At 38.8% G+C, this 21431-nt stretch overlaps 1 protein-coding gene across 1 annotated transcript in view; it reads left to right on the top strand.

Annotated features, from left to right (window-relative positions):
* LOC139313794 (ADAMTS-like protein 2) overlaps positions 1 to 21431 on the top strand; it is a 39666-nt gene continuing 18235 nt past the window's right edge. The window contains exons 1-8 of the mRNA XM_070939258.1: positions 1 to 87; positions 4581 to 4723; positions 6890 to 6965; positions 9126 to 9228; positions 12724 to 12869; positions 13639 to 13762; positions 16328 to 16408; positions 18926 to 19101. Coding sequence (XP_070795359.1) covers positions 1 to 87; positions 4581 to 4723; positions 6890 to 6965; positions 9126 to 9228; positions 12724 to 12869; positions 13639 to 13762; positions 16328 to 16408; positions 18926 to 19101 — 936 coding nt within the window. The remainder of the gene's footprint in view (positions 88 to 4580; positions 4724 to 6889; positions 6966 to 9125; positions 9229 to 12723; positions 12870 to 13638; positions 13763 to 16327; positions 16409 to 18925; positions 19102 to 21431) is intronic.

The raw sequence follows: 21431 nt of genomic DNA, 5'->3' as shown, positions 1-21431 counted from the left end.
ATGGCCGCGCCTCCCGCCTTCTCCGCCCGCCGGCTCCCTATACTGCAGTCCATATTTCTGCTGTTCGCCTGTGCACTCCGCGCTAAGGTAAGGGGCCAGAGGCGACGAATATGGGGCAAGCCGTGGCGGTGGCCGACTTTCAGCCGCCGCTGCATTTTGGGGGGATTTTGTGCGCCCTTCCCCAAGGATTCTTGAAAGGCAGTTTTGCGATGTGCTCCCGCCGCGACTACCCCTAGCTGGGCTTGCTCGCTTGCAAGCAGATGCATCCGGCCGTAGCCACCGGTACCCCATTTCGGAAAAGTAATGCCCCCGAATAATCTGTCCTCATGGCTGTCCCAGGCGCGAATCTTGGCTCCAAATTGACCTCTTTTCTAGGGCGTTTTCCCGCCCCGTTCCTTTTAAAATTTTGTAATCAGTGCTGAGCAAGGAGACAAACGCGTGAAACTACGACGCTGGTTTAGCCTGCCCTGCCCTCTTGAAACTTCCCGCGGCGTCTGCTTTATATAATTCAGGCTGGGGTTTTATTTTATTTTTTTGCTTCCGAAACTCTTTATTTTTGCTCATTGCAGCTAGTACTTATCTACAACTCATGGCATTGTCACTAGTGGCTTTAAAAGCGTCTCTGGTCGACTCGAATTGGGACAGAAAATGGACAGGCGTAGGTGATTTGTGGTTTATCAAGTACAGGATTGAATCACCGAAACCCTGTCCTACATGAAAATTCAGAATTTGGTGGGTTTTTTTTTTAATTATTGAATCTTAAATCTTACTTGGGTGTTATACTAACACTCAACTCAAGATACCTTGCAGCAATAAAAATAGGAATAAGGAAACAAAATTTCCTTATTTATCAAAATTAATTCGGTTAAAATCAAAATCAAAATTAATTAAAATAATTAAGAAGTTAAAGCTTGCCAAAGAGATGCATTTTAACCACCTTCCTAAATAATGGGACAGCAGGAGCCAAGCTCCTTTCTTTAGGAAGTGCATTGTATATATGCTTGGACATATTCAACAGAAGACCCTTGCCCAAGTCCCTGATTGTCCATCTTTTGACAGGAGGGGCATTTTCAAAGGAACTCTTCTGCTTGTATCAGGAACTGGCTAGATTCATGTTTGAACAGGCAGTCCAGCAAATAAACCGTATCCCTACTTAGGATTTTGAAGATCAAAAAGACACCTTAGGTTGTGCCAATAGCTCTGACAGCCAGTGAAAATGTTTCTACGGTAGTACAGGCATCATATGATCCCAGAGCCATGTAGTAATCAATAATTTGGCCCCTGCACCTTGTACCTTCTGGATATTTTTCACAAGTAGCCTCACATAAAGGGCATTACATATCAAGATGAGTTGTAACCAAGCTGTTCTGTCAAGTAGCTCAGGAAAAGTACTCCGGTGGCCCGCTAGCTGTAGTTGTGCATATTTGTTCTTCACCACAGCCACTTTGCCAATCCAATGACAGTGGTGGTCAAAGAGTATTCTGATTCCCAAGGAAAATAAACTTTACCTTAACCAAGTCCAGTTTTCTTTTTATTAATAGCACTTCTGTCTTGTCTGGATATTATTTCAGCTTATTTTTCCTCATTCAGGTTATTATCAAAATTAAGCATTTATCAATCATGTTGATTGTTTCCTTGAAATTTATTTTATTTTATTTTATTTATTAAATTTGTTAGCTGCCCATCTCACTGCAAGGCATTAAATTAAAAGATAGGGAGCGATTGAACTGGCTGTCATCATCTTGCTGATGGCATCCCATTCCAGAACTTTGGTGATTTCATGTAAATCTTTAAAAGTTTCAGAAGCAAAATAGAAAATCATATTTGGGTGTCGAACACGAGATGCCCAAAATACCTTCTGAATATATGTTTCAATGTCCTATCTGAACATCCAGTGACTAGCAGGATATTTGCACCTGAACATTCCTATTCTTCTCCTGGATATAGTACCTTTTATAGAAAGAAGAACATTTCACATGTGGGGATGATCAAGGTATAGTAGGAATGAATTTGATGTACCTATTTCTACAGCATCTAAACTTTCAGGACATGGGTCAGAGAAGTGGCTTATCCTGACTCCTGTAACCTTCTGTGCCATTTTAAAGAATGTTGAGATGTACTTTTCTAAGTATGTTGCACACCATTGGGAAACAAAATTCTATGGAAATAAGGGTGTGTCATGCACAAGCCCAGTTCATGCATCTTAACTGCTTTCTCTTTCATGTATCATGTTTACAATTGGTAATGTCCAAATGTAGTCAGTTATAATAATTTAGCTAAATATGTTAAAAGATTTTGCTTGTGGAAAAATCAACTATATGTTGTTTATTTAAGAAGAATAGGTCTTTCCCCTGTTTTCTTTCTTCTTAGCTTTTAGATTGCTTATCCTCAGAACATTTTTAAGAAGAACTGCCAGACTTTCCTTATTCCATTTTAGATTAGCCTTTTGTGAGACATGCAAAGACATATCTTCTGACCTGACCAAACTGAAGTTCCAATTAGAGTCCTATGCTCTTCCTGTCTCCCCACAGTTTTAAAAAGTTCTCCATCACACCCTTTCATTATTACAGAACACCCATTGAGAATCCAGGCCATCAAGCGCTACCTCTGCCATTAGATGAAGGAGGAAACCCCTCCCCATTTTAGTCCACTTGCTTTAGCTGCCCTAGATTTCATGGATCACTAAACCCATTGTAGCCCTGTTTTTCAAAAACCCCACAGGAAACCCTCCTCCAATCTTTGAATAAGAAAGAGTCACATCTTTTTCTATCTGGGATGGGGAGCACTGCTGCTCCTTTCAAATGTATCTCAGTGATTTTCTTATGCAAGAACCCCAAACCTCTACTAGCTGGAAAGATGTTCCAGCTCTTTGTGTTCAAAACAGATGCACACTTGTCATTAGGTAAGTTTTCCTTTCGTCATCACCTTGCCTCCTTCAAATGCTCGCACTGATACATAAGCATTAATTTTCCTGAAATTCCAGAAAAAAAGAAGCAGCATGCAGTGATAATGACATCATCATCTCTCATGGATAGAAATGTAATCAGGATGTATTATGCCACTTCTTTGTACTGCTGTAGCAACTACTGATACTAACATTCCAGGAGATAGAGCAGCTCCTCTGCATTTTCCACTCCTTTCCACACTCACTGCCACTCTCTGGAAGATTCAAAACAGTGACTCATACAGATCTGCAGCAGACAGTCTTTCATGTGCTGGAATTCATAGCTTACAGTATCTGTGCCCTATGTGATAGATAATTTTGTCAAGAACTGATTGCAGAGGCTCAAATGAAGCCTATTTTATTTCTCTATAGCAGTGTTGGCGAACCTTTTCAGCACCAAGGGCCGAAACGGGAGCGCATGCATGTGTGCTGGAAACCAGAAGAGCAGCTGTCCGGTGTGCATGCGCATGTCGGGAAGATGATCTTCCGGTTTCCGGAGCACGCATGCGCACCAATTGGTTTTTTTGCGCGCATGTGTGCCAGCAACTGGAAGACCAGATGGCTGGTGTACAATGCACGTGCCGGAAACCAGAAGAGCAGCTGCCTGGCACGTGCATGTGCACCGGGTGGTTGCTGTTCTGGTTTCTGGTGCTCCTGCATGCATGAAGACCAGCTGGCCAGCGTGCCGGAACCCAGAAGACCAACGGGTGACGGATTGCATGCCCGGAGAGATGGCTCTGCATGCCACTTCTGGCATGCATGCCATAGGTTCGCCATCACAGCTCTGTAGCATCTCAATCAATTCTGTTTTCTGTGTATTATTCACATATATATCTAACCATCCAGAGCAATGCTAGAAAATGGTATTATGGCTGCAGGTGATATAAGAGAAATTCAGATAGTCCTAGCTAAAAGACAGTAATTGGGACTAGAAGTTCCATCACTAAGCATGATGTCATATAACTGCCTTGCTCAGTGGCAGCAGTTCCATTAGTCCCCAGTTGTTAAATGAATCACTGTGGGTCATTAAGTGAGGACCTCACATAATCAGACCTTCCCACTTCTTGCCGGCTTCCCCATTGATTTAGTGGAAAGCCAGCAGGGACCATGCAACACAGTGACAGTCAGAAATTCAGGTTGGTTGCTGAGCACTCGAAGTACAATCATGTTACTGCAAAGCACTGCAATGATCAAAACTTCAAAGACTGGTAATAAGTACCACTTATTCAGTGCTATTGTAGCTTTGAATAGTCGCTGCACATCTTTTGTTTACCAAGGACCACTTATACTCACAAGACTATCTGTTGCCACCTTTGGCAATCCTCCCAACCAAGCAAAGTGATGGGCAAGGGGACACTGGCTCATCAGTCGCAAGTACTGGGCCTGGGAAGCATATTCAGGACATGGAGGCATCTAATAATAAACAAATATATATACAGGAAAGTACAAGTTATATGTTTCATACTTTATTTCAGTCTGCAGATAATATACATATATCCAATAGTCTACATCAGAAGAACCAAAACATTGTCATACAGCAAAATATGAATCTAGGAATAGCTTGTGAGGTTAGAAAAATGGAGATACTGGGAATAATTCTGGAGTTCTTAAGGTAACCTTTTCCTGTTTGTGTCAGGACAGTAGTGAGGCAGCAGAAGAAGCTGGTACCTGGAATGAAGAGGTCACCAAATGGTGGGGAGAATGGAGCTCCTGGTCTACATGTTCCCGCACCTGTGGAGGAGGTGTAATGTCAAGAGAGAGGCACTGCTTATGGCAGCGGTAAGTAGTTGACCAAGACCACTTGACAAGGACCTTTAGTAGGATAAGCCAATTTTACCATCACAGTACATTTGGCATTTTAAAAAAAACCCATTGAGATATGACAGCAATTCACTAAATCACTTTTTCTCTGTGTGGCTCTACAGTATTTTGGTAACTTTCTCTTCATAGATAATTTTCATAATCCTCACTGTTTTTTTCTTTATTTTCTTGAAATTCACCAACTAACAACCTGAGTTGATTCCCTGATTAAAGTGCAGGGAAGGTACAGTTTGTATACGGTGATGACAGATTTCTTTCTGAGGAATCCTATACTCCTATCCTTAGCCCAGTTGCTCAAATGTTCATCTAGCTAACCATACCGAACTTCAACCTGCACTCAAGAGTTGAATAAACTCTAGGGAGGCACCTCTTTTAACCTGCTGCTCCAGATCCCTGGATGCTAATGAGAACCAGCATTGGAGACTTCTCTCGACTATGCTTATCCACATTTCTTCTTCCTATTCTACATAAACGTACTTCTCAGTGGTGAAACCATTCCTCTTTCCTGCTGTCAAAATTATGTGAGTTTATGTGTGTCCTTTTATGTGGCGTGGCTCCATAACTGAGGTCTGGATATGCTGAGGCTCTTCCTGGAAATAATCCTGATTCTCAATGTAGTTAGAAATAAGCTTTACTTTTGGCAAGGCTCTTCTTTTAAGAACCAACTAGCAGGATCATCTGCAACCTACAGTTTGTCTCCAACTTAAAAAAAATGTCTATGTTGTGGCAAAACAGGTCATAAAATCAGGTGTGACTCACTTAACAATGGAAATTCTGGTACCAGCTGTGGTTGTAAGTCAAGGGCTACCTACATTAACTAAATTAAGGGCAAAAATCTGTACTCCAGTCCCACTAAAAGAAGGAGCCACCTGTCTTCCTAACTTGTTGAAGTTCTACCATCCTGTTATTCGGGCTTAGCAAGCAGCTTCCTTACTTTAGGATCAAAGTTAGGCAGGGAAGTAAGCTTCTTTGACAGCACTCCAACTTGTTCTGATATGTAGAATTTGATATTGTGATAAAGTTAAGCTTGGACATGCTTAAAGTCCAATCCTATATTTTGTTCTATTTATCTTGAGCTGACTTTATTTCACTGTTAGCTCTGAAAAAAAAAGTGATGTTATTCAGCTTTGGAAGTCTGAAATTCAGAAGTGCTAGAGTAGAATATTAGTTAATGCTAAGGAAATCACAGGGGTTTTTAATTTGATTAATTTGATTTATATGTTAACTATTTGGAGATATTCTGAATATTTTTCTGGATGCAATAGTTTTCAGTGCAGACTTCTTCCTCATATTTAAGATAAAGAAAAAAAATGCAGCATAGAAGGAAATAGCAAAAGTTATTATGGATGTCATAATGGCATAACCTAAATGAATCTTTGGTCGTTCTTTAAAAAGTAGATGGTGTTGGATCTAGTTAGCAAAACTGTGTTGGATTTGAAGAAGCAATGTGATCTGGAGTGTGCATGGGATCTGTACTTGCCTTGTTAAAAAACATTTTAAAGCAAGTGTCTCCTTTTTTTTTTTTAATTTGATTTATATGCCGCCCTTCTCCGGAGACTCAGGGCGGCTTACAGTGCGTTAAGCAATAGCCTTCATACTTTTGTATATTTTATACAAAGTCAGCTTATTGCCCCCACAAACTGGGTCCTCAATTTACCTACCTTAGAAAGGATGGAAGGCTGAGTCAACCTTGAGCCTGGCAAGATTCGAACTTACTTTAATTGCAGACAGCTGGTGTTAAATGACAGTGCTTTAGTCTGCAGAGCTATCCAGGCTCCTGTTCCGGATTGCAAAGGAGCTGTAATGACCAACTGTGTAAGGCCAAGAAAAAAAACATGGCTACTTTAATGCAGTATATGTACTAATAAATTCTTCAAACTTTAAATTCTATTTTCCCATTAAAATATGAAATTTTGCACAGCCATACCAGGTAGTACTGTACTTGGATAGAAGACCAGACTTATAGACTAGACTGGGAAACTGAAAAATCATAGCACATTACTACCATATATATGAAACTCAGTTTCAGAAAGACTTTTCAAATGGTATTTCATACTCTAAACCAGAACCTCTCTGAAGTCAACATTTTAAGTTCTTTTGAAGAAGGATTCTCTTTTATTGCAGGCTACACGTATCTCAGAGGACAAATAGTAGCATGTGCCTAGGTCAGTCGAAACGCTATCAGTTATGCCAACAGCAGGTAAGCTAATCTTTTATAAATGCTATATTTGATCTTCAAGAATGAATTTGATTCTTTGTGTGCTGCAGAGCCCAACTAGCAGTTAAACAAGTATGGAGGCAAATGGTTTTACATGCTGACAGCAGCAAGATTACTTTGTACACAAAAATGGAAGGACACTGATTTCCACAATGGTAGAATGGCAAAAGTTGATGGAGTTAGCAAAGATGACTAAATTGACTGCTTTGATTAAAGAAAAGAACACAGTTAATTTTAGTTCTACTTGGAAACCACTTTTGGACTTTTTGCTTGAAGTGGGAAAAAAATAAAACTTTGATTTTGGCTAATTAGATAGGTTTGGTGTTATATAAATGGCTATTTTATATTAGTATAGAAAAGTAAAAAGTTGAAGTTTCATGTTATTACTTTATTGTACTGTACCAAAAAGAGTCAGAAGTCAATGGTTTTTTTACTTTTCCCCCTTGACCCAACACTTTTCTCTCTTCCCCCTTTCCTCTCCTATTTTACCTTTATTTTCATTTTTCTTTATATTTTTGCTTTGATAAACTAATAAAATTTTGAACCGTGAAGTATGGGGGCAAATGGGAAGAGGTTTTCTCAGGCATTATTTACAATTTATTGTTAACTATACCTGCAGTGCTTCCTAGCATTTCAAAATAAAAGAACAGAAAACACAGTTCCTTCAAACTACAAATGGTTACGGTTGTGTATAATTTATCTCATTCTTCATATTTCTTGATCATTGTAAGGGCATATAGACTTTCTTAAATGTTCAGTAATTCAGTATCCCCCCCCCCATCTCACACTTTTGTCTTATTTGAGGAATAAGTAAGTGACTTAGCATAGAGAATTTGCTTGGAAGGTTTATTTTTATTCCTACCTATACCTGTCAAATTTGCCTGGTGGAATCCTCTCCACAAATTTGTTGTATTTCAAAAACCGACTGAAATACTGTAGAGGTACTGGGTAGAAAAACAACTTACAGATGCAGCTGAAGGAAATGACAGTCTCATGATGACAGAATGGAATATCCTACTACTGGTCAGCAGTTGGGGTTAGTATTTTTAATAAGCTTGCTGTCCCAATGAAAAGTTCTTTATCAGAAGAACATGAGCTTAGGAAAGAGAATGAGTTTAACATAATTCAGTTTTCTTCACTCCTTATGAATTGTAAATATACAATGAATCTTTATTTCAAACTCTTGTTCTGTACCACAGAAAATCCTGTGCTTCCATAGCTCACTGTAGTTGGACAGGATTATAAGTATAATACCTAACTCAAATGTAGTTGCTATGAAAGGTATTGTCTAAATCTTGGGAGGAAGAATGTAGCCTACTATGCAGAGCCATATGACCAAAGCCCAATTACTCAAGGTCCTTCTGAAAAGCAAAAGATAGGAGATCTTTATGGATGCTCCGGTGGAGTGTTCACAAAATTAGTTTTGTTCTGGAGCCACACGCTTTCCCATTACACCGCATATCTGTTTCAGAGAAATCATTTCTCTTCAGGTATTGTAAATTCTCTTTAATGAATAAAATTTGAAAAGGCATGTCCGTCCCAGCTTTTAAATGCTAACAAAGTAACAGGGTTGCATGTCCTATTAAGAATCCTCAAGAGAGGTACATTAAAACACACAGGTTGCAGATAAAAACCTCTTCGTGAATCATTAGAACAGCCATGCCCTTTTGATATTGCTCCTTCGGTAGTAGTTTCCACGTATATGTTTTTTCACCACTCATTTATTCATGTGACGTCTTTGTTTCTGGTAGAAATTAAAACCCCACTTACAATAATATAATAAGTGGAAAGAAGGGAAACAAAGGACTGATGAAGAGACTCATACATGCTATTTACTTTCAAACAATTTTTTTGGTTGTTAATGATGTGGGTGGCCTTTGACCTCTTTTTGTCCTAAACTTTTACATTTCTCTGAAAACTTCAAAATCTCCATACAATTAAATAATATCATTCGGATTGTTCACTCCATTATTTTTTAACCTTTTCCAGCTGGCTGAGGAATTCTGGGAGTTGTAGTCCACGGATCTTAAATGCTAAGTTTGGAAAACACTGGTTCACGTTCTATTTGGAAATAATTCCATGTCAATCTGGTATAGAGAGGCAATGGAACAAGCACCAGATATATGTTTCTTTTCTCCCCAGCTTTGCCCTGCCAACACAGCCAGTTTCAAGCAACATCAGTGTGCCAGTTTCAATGCCAAGGCCTTTGGGAAACACTATTATCATTGGATGCCACTCTACCCAGGTTTGCCTTTGCTAAATTACTAAGCAGAAGCTATAGATCAAAAGACAAGGAGGTAAGAGGGTTTGCAAGACTGTGTGGAAGTTGAAGACGGCATTTATTCCCAGAAAACAAGAAAATATCCCCATTTTAAATAGCAAGATCCATTGTAGCATAAGCTTTTATTGACTAAATCATACTGAGATATAGCAAGCATTATATTTAGTGTGCAGATAACATAGATATAGAGAAAAAAGGTACAGTAAATGATGTGGGAATAAAGCTACTTATTTCTTATTCCTGTTTCCTAAAAATAGGAAAAGGTTTAATTTACAACAGTTATATCTGACAATATTATTTTTCTATCTCAATTATTTTAATTTAGTACTGTATACTAGCCTTCTTCAATCTGGAGACACTCCAGATGTCTGAATTTTAAGTACTAAAATTCTCAATCATGACAGTGTGGTTGAGGGATTCCAAGAAGTCACAAATCAAGGAGACATCTGGATTGGGGATGACAGCACTGTATTTGATTGAGAATTCTCGAGCTAGGAAGATAAATGTGTTTATCTTTAACAGTAACTGCTGTTAAAAGTTAATTTTCATGCGGTCAAAAGTAAATGACTTGATGCTAGTTCTGCCACTATGCAGACAAACAAACAAACAAAAAGAGATGGAAACAATATTTCCCACTCAAAAGAGAATTTATTCTAGCTCTTTACAAAGAGCTGGCAAGAGAAAGAACCCCAAGAAAAGTGAACATTGATAAATAGAGCTTGCATTTAATACACCACAATCACTGGAGTGATTAAAAGTGCTTCTTAGGTTTGCTGCAGTAACATCTGCTTGCCTCAATGGCTGAATTCTTGTGTGCTTATTTAATTGACTTTATTTTAGCCTATTCAGAAGAAGCTTGACAGTTGCTGCTATAGATGAAGGAGGGCCATGGAATTGAGAGCTATAAGGAAGCCATAGACCTTAAGAGCACCAAGTTTCCTTCAAATAGGAAGGGGCAACTCTCTGGTCATTTGCTCCCACCCCCAATCATTTTGTTACTGAAATTCAGTAGCCAAATGGCCAATTTTCAGCAGCATGGGTTTTCTATGATCTGATTCCCATTAAGAGTGAAAATAGGAGCAAGTTTCATCTGAAAGTCAAGTTTACCATTTCATTTTTAAGCCCTTCCCCAAAACAGTCTGAAATGTTATACAGGTACTCCTCGACTTACAACAGTTCGTTTAGTGTCCGTTCAAAGTTACAATGGCACAGAAAAATATAACTTATGACAATTTTTCACTGTTATGACCATTGCAGCATCCCCATGGTCAGAATTCAGAAGCTTGACAACTGGTTCATATTTATGACGATTGTAGTGTCCCAAGGTCATGTGGTCCTTTTATGACCTTCTGACAAAATCAGTGGGGAAATCAGATCCACTTAACAACCGGGTTACTAACTTATCAACTGCAGTGATTCACTTAATAACTGTGGCAAGAAAAGTTATAAAATGGGGCACAGCTCTCTTAATACTTAACAACAGAAATTTTGAGCTCAATTGTGGTCGTACATCAAGGACTACTTCTAATTGATCTTTGGCCATTTTACTGGCAAACTTTGGTGACCTAATTTTAAACGATATTTTAGGTTTTTAGAAAGATTGTTAAATATGGAAATAGGAGATGTTTGTTTCCAGCTCACTCTTATATACACCAAAGAGTAAAAGAAATGAGACTGGGGGTTCATTCTCTGAGCTTGTAGGTTGGTTTCTGAACATTTTGTTACCACGCTACGTAATATCTTTAGCAGACTTTAAGGGGTGTCATTGTCATTGTTCCTCTATTTATAAGGGCTTCATGTGGTCAGTAGGTCTTGTGATGGGGAGGTCACATCAGGTGAGGTTCTTATGATGGGTCAGGTGTGGGTTGCATCAATTGAGAGTCTAGTGATGGGTCAGGTATGGGTCATGTCAGGTGAGGGTCTTGTGATGGGGAGGACATGCCAGGTGGGGGTCATTGGGAAGTGAAGTGCTGGTTGGGGAGTTGTGTGGGTTGGTCGAGGATAGGTGCTGAAAAGAAATCTAAAGAAAATTGGTAATCCCCATCCAATGATATCACATATCGTTGCTGTGTGTTTAAAGTAGTAATTTTAGTCAGGTTCTAGTTTATGTTGGAAGATAAATACAATGTATATGCATTACCCAGCAAGAGATCTCAGGTAAGATAAAAAAAAATAGCAATGATTTTTTAGAATTATTTAATTCTGAATTGGAAAAATATGTGACTCATTAGATGTTGCTGAATACCCCAAAGGTACTTTTCAAAAAACAACTGGACTTAGTTTGTTGTTTTTTTCCTTGAAAAACATTTTGCTTCTTATCCAAGAAGCTTCTTCAGTTCTGGCTGAATTGTCGGGAATGGAAGGATTTATATTCTTAGCAGTTATCTAGTCATTAACACTTTGAAGGTTTGTTGTTAGCTCTCTGAGAGTTGAAGGTTTATCTGTACTCTCAGAGTCACCTGAATTAGAGTGCAAATGGATGTGGAAGCTTCTTGGTACTGCTGAAAGGACTGTGTTCAGTGGTGGGATTCAGCCAGTTCGCACCACTTTGGGAGAACCGGTTGTTAACTTTCTGAGCAGTTTGGCAAACTGGTTGTTGGAAGAAATCATTAGGGCAGAGAACCGGTTGTTAAATTACTTGAATCCCACCACTGACTGTGTTGTAGACGGGGGATAGGTGATGTCATATCCCCACCCCCCCTTTGTTGGGAGAGGTCTTTTCATTTTTAATATAAATAGCCTCTTTGATCCCTTTTCAAACCAGTAGTCCTCTCTGTTCAGAATGTGGATTTTGCTACCTTCAAAAGAGTGACCTTTGTCTTTCAAATGCCAATGGCCTTCTGAGTCTTGTCCTGGTTGGTTTGTTCTCTTGGTGAACATATGGTGTTGTGCCATTTGTTTGTGAAGTGGTTGTTTTATTTCTTTAAACAGGCCATTTATTTTAAAACTGAACAGCCCTCTCTCAACAGAGGGGGAGGGATACAATACCACCTATATCCTGTCTATAACACAATAATTTCAGAGGACCAAGAAGGTTCCACACTCATTTGCACTATAATTCAGGAGACTGAGAGTACAGATAAACCCACAAGGGGCCTCAATGACTTTCAGAAAGCTAACAACCAGATGACAGCTAAGAATATAAATCTTTCCCTTCCTCACCATTCAGCCAGAACTGAAGAAGCTTCTTGGATGAGAAGTGAAACATTTTTCGCGGAAAAAAACTAAGTCCAGTTGCCTTTTGAAAAGTCCCATCCATGACTGGATGATTGAGAATCTCCATGGACATGTTGCTGAATAACAACTCCTAGAAGCCACAATAAGAATAGACAATGATGATGATTGCTAGGAAGTTTCAAAATTTCCATTCTTTAATTAATTTTAACATCTTGTAAGTAAGTCTTTTGACCCAAATTTGTACACCCTCCCTGTTTCCTTTTCTACTGTGCTTTTCTACAGATGATTACACCAGCATCTCTAACAAGCCCTGTGATCTCCAATGCACTTCAAGGAATGGAGAGAGACAACTCATGGCACAAGCCCAGGATGGCACATCGTGCAAGGATAGGGCTTACCAAGGAGTCTGTATCAGTGGGAAGTGTGAGGTACAACTTTGATCAAAGGAGCTGCTCTCTAGATTCATGTATGATCCAAAGGAATATTTTCTCAGCCGCCTATTGTGGTAGGATGACTCTTAGCTTTGGGATGTATGAGCTCAGCTGGCCAGATCTATTGGCTAGGACTGGGACATAATAAGAATACACAGGGACAGTCTGCTGGAACATACCAAAAGCCTCCTATTTTAACATTCTATTTCAAGCTAGAGGCCTTAGGTTTAGGCTTAGGGAAATCAAGAAAGGTAATATAGAGTTCCCTAACCTCCCAGTAGGCTGATGTTGAGATGTAACTTCCGTTTCACTTTTAAGGCATCTATTTTCGCATTAATGTGCCCAATTTACATCATATCAATAGTTATATTTGTCTGATGATGCTTTCATCTAGTCCAATAAATCACTGAATTCTATTCTGATCAGAGAGGATGTTTCTCAATCTGTGCATAATTTTATAGCTTTTGTGCCATTTTAAAGATTTCTAAATGAAGGAAGATTAAATTTTCAAGGTCTGTTTCATGAAATGTATGTGCAACTGAAGTGAGAGAAGAAGCGCTATGGAGCATTGTGTTGTGCTAAAACCACACTCCAAAATGTAATGGTGAGAATCTAAATTTTGAGCAAGGGAGATGGAGCAGAGAAAAGAACCAAGCTTTAAAAAATAGATATAAGAAATAGAGCTATACACTTCAGTTAAGGGGACAAAAACAAAGAGCTTGATCTATTAGTAAGATTTCAAACTGGCCTTTCCTTTTTTTCCTAGCCAATAGGGTGTGATGGCAGCCTCTATTCTTCCCAGGTGATGGACCGATGCCGGGTATGTGGAGGAGACGGAAGCACTTGCTACCGAGTCTCAGGCAGTTTCCGAAAGGGGATCTCACAGTTAGGTACACTTTGCTAACAGCACTGAGCTATTTTGTATTATGCTTTGTGACCCTCTTGTTTCTGGTTAGACAACTGAGTCAGTTTGGTGTAGTGGTGAAGGTGTTTGCTTAGGAACCAGGAAATGGTGAGTTCTAGTCCTGCCTTAGGCATGAAAACTGGTTTGGTGACTTTGGGCCAGTCACTTTCAGTCCAACCCACCTCACAGGGTTGTTGTGGGAAAAAGGAGGAGAAAGGAATGTTAGATACATTTGCCATCTTAAGTTGTTTATAAAAAAAATAAAGTCAGGATGAAAAACTAGTAAATAAATAAATTTAGCCTGAGGCTAAAGCAAGAAAAAGAAAGAAAAAACTAAAAATATATAGTATTGCTTAATACCAAAGACTTCTGGAGGATATTGACCCCATCTGATGCCTTTACTTTGGAGTCTGAGTATGAATTGGGCATCTTTTTAGAGCGGAATGATAACATGCAGTACATTACCATAGCCACATGATATGGCACTGTTGAATTCCATTTGCATATTTATTCTTTCATAATGCGCCTAAAACCTATCAGAGGCAAAAGCATATGGAATAGAAACTTCCAGTGAAAAAGCAGGCAACAGAGAAAAGTTCAGTGTCCCTATTCTTTCACGAAGAATAGCTAATGTCATTTTGTAATGGGGAACAGTTCAGATAAATAACTTTCTAAATATTTCTGAACAACAATTTCTGCCGTTTCATTGTCATTAGCCATAAATAATGAAGTTACAGGGAGCTGTGGCTCAACACTCTTGGGAGGCCTGAAACTCTCCATGTTATAAATACTTTTAGTTGAGGAAGTCCATCTCTAATTAAGATTATATTGTTCATGTAAGTATCTTTATTCTGCATTTTTAAAAGCAAGTAATGAATTACTGGCAGTTGAATGAGGGATTATGAAATAAAATGTAAGACCTGAAAAAGATAAACAGAGGCCAGAAAGATGGATCAGAAAGCATTGCATACATGTGAAGCTGTACAGTATTGTTACAGTCCCAAGATCTTCCATGTGTTTCTTTCTAAGGAGAAAGAAAAATGACAAATGTGAAATTGGAGAATCTATATATTTTGCGGGAGATATCAGGCTCTGCACAAAATATTCCACATGTAGAATCACAGATACTTGATAACCTTGCAACAGTTCTTTTAGAGAGCTGAAAAGAGCTGCTTTTCAGAATAAGATGTGTGGCATATAAATTTAATAAATAAATATTTTTTTTCCTTTGGTGAAGGAAGAGAGCAACTAGTGCTCTTGATTGAGTCAAGTAACAACCTCAAAAACTCTGGTTCTCCCAAACATCATCAAAATACTGGAAGGGGATTGGGCACGCTTCATTTTGATTGAAAGAAGTAAAATCTTTTATCTAATATGTCTTATGTTTTAAATGGACAGAAAGCCCCTCACTATTATATCAGTCCACAAATACCCACAGTGTTTCATTATATCATTATTGTTCTCCCAATGGCTTTGATTTAGATCATGTTCTGCCTTGACTGATCAGGCTTGGCTGTGTTCTTCAAAGCAGCCTTAATGACTACTATACCTGTTGAAAAGAAGCAATGACTGCCCAGTTCCTGATCTTTATACTTCAAGCTGTCATATAATTGGAAGAACAGAGCTTTGTTTAGCATGTGTCCTGATTCCAGAGATGAAAGAAAATGCAACTATCGATCCATTTGATTACTGTAAATGGAGAGGCGAGCTAGTTGTTCTTCTTCACCCAGGCAGTCCAGTCCTTGGAAGTCTTGTGGATTGAGCTGTCCCTCAATTAGTAGGATTTTCTTGAGGGAGAAAGCGCATGCTAATGTGCATTGTCATCAGGCATTCACACAGAGCAGAGATGGGGAATGATGGCCATTTTTTGACTTGTGGACTTCAACTTCCAGAATTCTGACTCAGGAACCTGCTGGTTCAGGAATTCTGGGAGTTGAAGTCCATAAGACATAAAGGAGCCATCGTTCCTCACCTCCGACAGGGATGTGTCAGTCTGGTGTAGAGGGAGGGTTGCAACTCCATCAACACATGGGAGCTACAAGGGTTCCAGTTTACCTTCAGCTAAATCTCCAGCTTCAGAGAGGAGATTTTGTAATAGCATGAAGTAACATATCAAAATAATCTCTTGGCATGTATTTTTCTGATCAAATCTAACATAATGATAACAGCATCACCTTGTTTTTTTAAAACAAGAATTGAAACTGTGCATAATTAAAAGCTCTTATGCATTGTATATTTTTTAGGTATATAAAATGTTTTGAATGAAACAAGCCTGTTTATCATAAATAGACCTGATGCCCTCCAGATACATTAAAACTGTAATTCCCCAAAGGCCAGGCTCTATAAGAATGCAGAGAATCTCATTCCCAGTACATCTGGAGATAAACTGAAGAGATTATCTGTAACTCTCTGCCGAGTAGCCCAGACATTCTCCACATTTTCAGTGAATTAGCTACTAAGGCAAAACAGAAAGAACAAAACTGCTTTATAGAAAAAGATCTGTTCATCTGATTTTAGTTGTTCTGACTTTTCTATATTTCTCAATTCCCAGGATACGTATTTATCACCAACATTCCTGCTGGTGCTACAGATATACTCATTATTGAACGAAGGAAGACAGAAAACATCCTGGGTAAGCAATCTATATCAATATTAGACTGATTAACCTATAGAAACTATTAACCTATAGAAAATCTGGGCAAGCAATGAAATAGCAATGTTGTTCTAGTGCCAAGTTATCTGACAGGTCAAAAAAGAGTATGCTTAGGGGACTTCATATTTTATTTATGTACTTATTTAATGTATGTAGCTTCCAATTGTATGCAATGTAACAATGAGGTGAAATGTTCTTTTAGTGCCAAGTTACCTATCAAAAAATACCTGCAACATACCTTCAGTTGCTCATAAACAACAGTAAAACCAAGAAAACCAAGAAAAAACAACTCCCAGTCCCCCCAACTACACCCAATAAAACATCTATAACTAAGTTTTCTGAGCTTCAACTTCAGACATTGGATACTCAGTGGTCCTGGAAAAAGCCAGGTCTTTGAGGTTTTTTTGGAAGGGTAGGACAGTACGGGGCCTGTTGAATCTCAGAGGGAACCAAAAATGGCAAGGAGAAGGCACACTTCCTACGTCCCGCTGGATAGCAACATTTAAGCAAAAGGACCTGGATTGTTCCCACTTTATCAAGCATAGCAGAATGGGCAGAGTCTTGGAGAGGCTCTGTGCATTCTGTCTTTAAAGGTAATAACCACCTTGAATCACATCTAGAAAGAAATTGAAAGCTCCTGCGGTGGCATAACAAACGTCAAGTAAGAGATACTCCAAGTTCCGCTTCATTCCAGACCTGTTGTAATTTCTTCAAGGACAGCCCCGTGGAGAGCGGGTTGCAGTAATCTTAATGTATGCGCATGTCTCTTAAAACAGCATTTCTCAGTCTCAGCAACGTTAAGATATGTGGGCTTCAACTCCTGAAATGCCCGGGATAGCATAAAGTTCAAACATCTTAAAAGTTGTTAGGTGTGAAAAACACTGCCTTGAAGGATTTTCAGACAGTTACAGTAAGTTAAATTGATCAACTCAAAGTGCATAAATATAACTCTCCAATCTTCAAAAGTATAACAGAGGATTAAAGCAATACAATTATAGATGTTTTTATGGACAAGTTTTCACTTCATAAATAAACTGCTTTTGAATGTGACTTGACTACATTTTTATTCAAGATAGCATCTTTTTTTCAAACTCCTGTAGTCTGTATCAGTTTTTTACATCCCAAAGTTAACCTAGACATGTGATATTTCTTAATGAATATTTATGGAGGATAGGTGAAGGAGATGTATGCAACTAGGATACCATTAGGTGGTATACTGACTCTGGACTTCCAAAATGTGTAGCCCATGTGGGACTATCAAATGTTGGTCAGATATACTTAGCAACATTTTAGCAATAACTATGTACAGCAATAACTACATATGTCCCAGCAGTTTGGCAGTTCAAATCTCACCAGCTCAAGGTTGACTCAGCGTTCCATCATTCCGAGGTGGGTAAAATGAGGATCCAGATTGTTGGAGGCAATATGCTGACTCTGTAAACTGCTTAAAGAGGGCTGTAAAGCACTATGAAGCAGTTTATAAGTCTAAGTGTTTTTGCTATTAATACAGAGAGTAATTCGGAAGTAACATACATTCCATATACATAGAAAATTTTAAGTGCAGTTTCCAACATCTGGCAATACTTTTGCTTGATACATTGGCAGACTTTATATTTATTGGCCTGGCACCAACTTGCAAGACTGCAGAACTATGTAGGTCCTTTTTCTTCTTCTGAGGTGGGCATTCCCTTTGTCTAGTTCCTTGTGCTTTTACTTGGAGAATTTGCTGGCAGTGAGAACCATTACGTTGTGCAAGCTATTGTGGTCTTCTCTTGAAATGCCACTAATGGATTACACTACATCCACATGCTCCAATCTCTATGAGTCCATTTTTTCATAGTTGTAAATATCACGGAGAAGAGGTCAGGATATAAACCCCAATATGCATCTTAAAGAAGAGTGCTCTTGAGATCAACAAATAGGCTAAGAATCAATGTGGAACTACTAGAACTTGGATGTAAACTTCTCAATGACCACCAGGTAGCAGGGAGTGGTAATAAACTCATTGTTTTTGCTGGCATCTAGTGGTTTTTGCAAAAGGGATGTGGTCGCTCAGTGGCTAAGACAATGAGCTTGTCGATCAGAAGGTTGGCAGTTCAGCGGTTCGAATCCCTAGCGCCGTGTAACGGAGTGAGCTCGTTACTTGTCCCAGTTTCTGCCAACCTAGCAGTTCAAAAGCACGTAAAAAATGCAAGTAGAAAAATAGGGACCACTTTGGTGGGAAGGTAATAGTGTTCTGTCTTCAGACAGCGCTGGCTTTTTGGCTTAGAAATGGAGATGAGCATCGCCCCTAGAGCCGGAAACTACTAGCACGCATGTACAGGGGAACCTTTACTTTTACCTTTAGTGGTTTTGCAACTCAGATCTGTTAAACTTAAACCAGTGGAAATCCTCTTAGGATGGATTGAGTCACTTGGTTTCCAGCTATGCATATCTAAATTAATATTTGCACAATAGATATGTTTCATTCTCGTTTCATTTCTGTTTTCCTGGTAGCTCTGGCTGATGATTTGGGACATTTCTTCTTCAATGGAAACTCTGCTATTGACAATCCACAGAATTTTAGAGTGGCTGGCACCGTGTTCAAATACCGCCGTCCTTCCAATCTACATTCTGATGGTCTGGAATACATTATTGCACAAGGGCCGACTAATCAGTCTCTCAACATCATGGTAAATAAGGCAAACTACGGTCCAACTATTTCTTACTACATTTTGTGACCATCTGGCAGTTAAATAGAACCAGATACCTAATCTAAAATGCAAGATCATTAAACATTTCAAGATTGAATGAACGTCAGACAGGCTACATCTGTTTTAATCTAAAATCATTTGGTTTTTAGACTACGTTTTCACAGCAGTTACACCATGTCTGAGTATATTTCAACAGATCTAATAAAGAATTAGTGCCTTGTCTCTAAATTAGCACCTGCAAAGAGGTTTTTTTTTCTGGATGTCAGCCTCTCTGAAGTTTAGTATGTTTATCTCCTTCAGGCTATGAGGGCTGAAAAGAGGTAACAGGGGTAACAGCCAGGGGCTAGGAGGGGAGAAAGCAAGGAACAATAATGGATACAGAGTAAAACTGTTTTATTTAAATTGATTATGTGCCATCAAGTCATTTTCAACTCCTAGCAACCACATAGATAGATTTTTCTCTATGATGATCTGTCCTTAACCTGTTCTTTCAAGTCTGTCAATGGTGCACATATCACCATTGCACTGGAGTCCATTCACCTTGCTGCTAGTCATCCTCTTCTCTTTCCTTCTACCTTTCTCAGCCTTAGAGCCTTTTCCAGGAAATTGGGTCTTCGCATTATGTGTCTGAAATAAGATAATTCGAGCTTAGTCATTGGTTATTTTTAGGAGTTCATCATTGGCTAAACTTCCTTTCTGAGAAAGTTCACTACTGCCTCCTCCCACATAGTCCCATTTGAAATCAGGTGTATGAGAATCTATACATTTTCTTCATATTTTAAAAGAACATTTTGTTCCTCCCATTTCTGCCACAACTTCTTAATTTGCACAAAACTGGAGAAAAAATATGTCAAGAAGCACAATTAAATTCTTCTCAGATACATTCAGGATAATTCATTTGTCTGTTTTAAACTACCATGATTCTCTTACATTTAGTTTTTCCAACCAACAATAGATAGTAGGTATGTTTAAAGGGCCAATTCCTGCCCCTTTCATGATTTAAAATTTTTCAGCGCACAAACTTTCTTTTATTTCAAACAAACTAACCTTGCTGTCCGAGGATTATAAATCTTCTACTGCATGTCATAAATGCTTTTTAGGCTCACAAGAGATTGGATTAACAGCCACCATACCGCACATCATAATTCCCTCCCCCCCCCTTTTTTTTTTTTTATTAGCAAAACAAGACAAGCTTTTAGTGTCATTTTTAGGCATAGAGAACAATTCAGGCAGTATTTCTTTACAGCAGCCACGAAAGTTGGACTCATTTTGCCCATTCTCTTGATTCACTACAATCTGTAAAGTAGGGGAATGTAATAATACAAATGCTTGGTTTATGCACAGCTGCCAAGAACTTTAAAGTTAACAATGTTCCGCCTACAGTGTTACCTAATAGTACTGTCATTTCTAGGTTCCTACCTAGAATTAAACAAAGGGGATAATTATACTGGCTGCCTGGCATTCTGTCTCAGACTGGCAAGACCTGAACCATTTCTCCACGTCGTTTCATGTCCTCCTGATCCATGGAAACATCTATTTTGAATAGAAATATTCCTTCGGCACTTATTCTTCTGGTCTTTGGGCCAGTGAAACCGATATGTCTTCAGTAGTTCAAATCACCTAGTCCATCTTAGAATCAACAGTCATTGATTTTTTTTTTCTTTTCCCCAGAAATTTCTCCTTAGCTCTCTAGATACAGGGAGTCCCCAAATTTACGGCCACAATTGAGCCTAAAATTTCTTTTGTTAAATGAAACATTTGTTAAGCAAATTAGCCCCATTTTAGGACTTTTCTTGCCACAGTTGTTAAGTGAATCACTGCAGGTGTTAAATTAGTCAAACTGTTGCTAAGTGAATCAATTGACTTTGCTTGTCAGAAGATCACAAAAGGGGAACATGTGACCCCAGGAAACTGCAGCCATCATAAATATGAGTCAATTACCAAGCATCTGAATTTTGATCACATGACCATGGGGATGCTAGAATGGTTATAAGTGTGAAAACTGGTCATAAGTTACTTTTTTCAGTGCCATTGTAATTTTGTACAGTCACTAAACAAACTGTTGTAAGTCGAGGACTATCTGCATAACATTACCCCACTTACCCGCTTTTTCTATAGGAAATTTTCATATTTGTGAGACAGTGTATTCTCAGCTTCTACTATTATTCACAAGAATTTCCAGTAATAGGAATTGCTACCTCCCAGCTTCTACTAATATTTCAAGCTCCTGTGAAGAATCTTAGGCTATGACATATCGCAGTTTAGATCAGGAGTAGTTTAGGAGTAGGCAGTTTTAATTTGATGAACAC

This window comes from Pituophis catenifer, unplaced genomic scaffold (genome assembly GCF_029215685.1).
Source record: "Pituophis catenifer annectens isolate HBS135680 unplaced genomic scaffold, rPitCat1.0.hap2 SCAF_3, whole genome shotgun sequence".
Classification (NCBI taxonomy): Eukaryota; Metazoa; Chordata; class Lepidosauria; order Squamata; family Colubridae; genus Pituophis; species Pituophis catenifer.
This window is presented reverse-complemented; position numbering and strand designations above follow the sequence as displayed.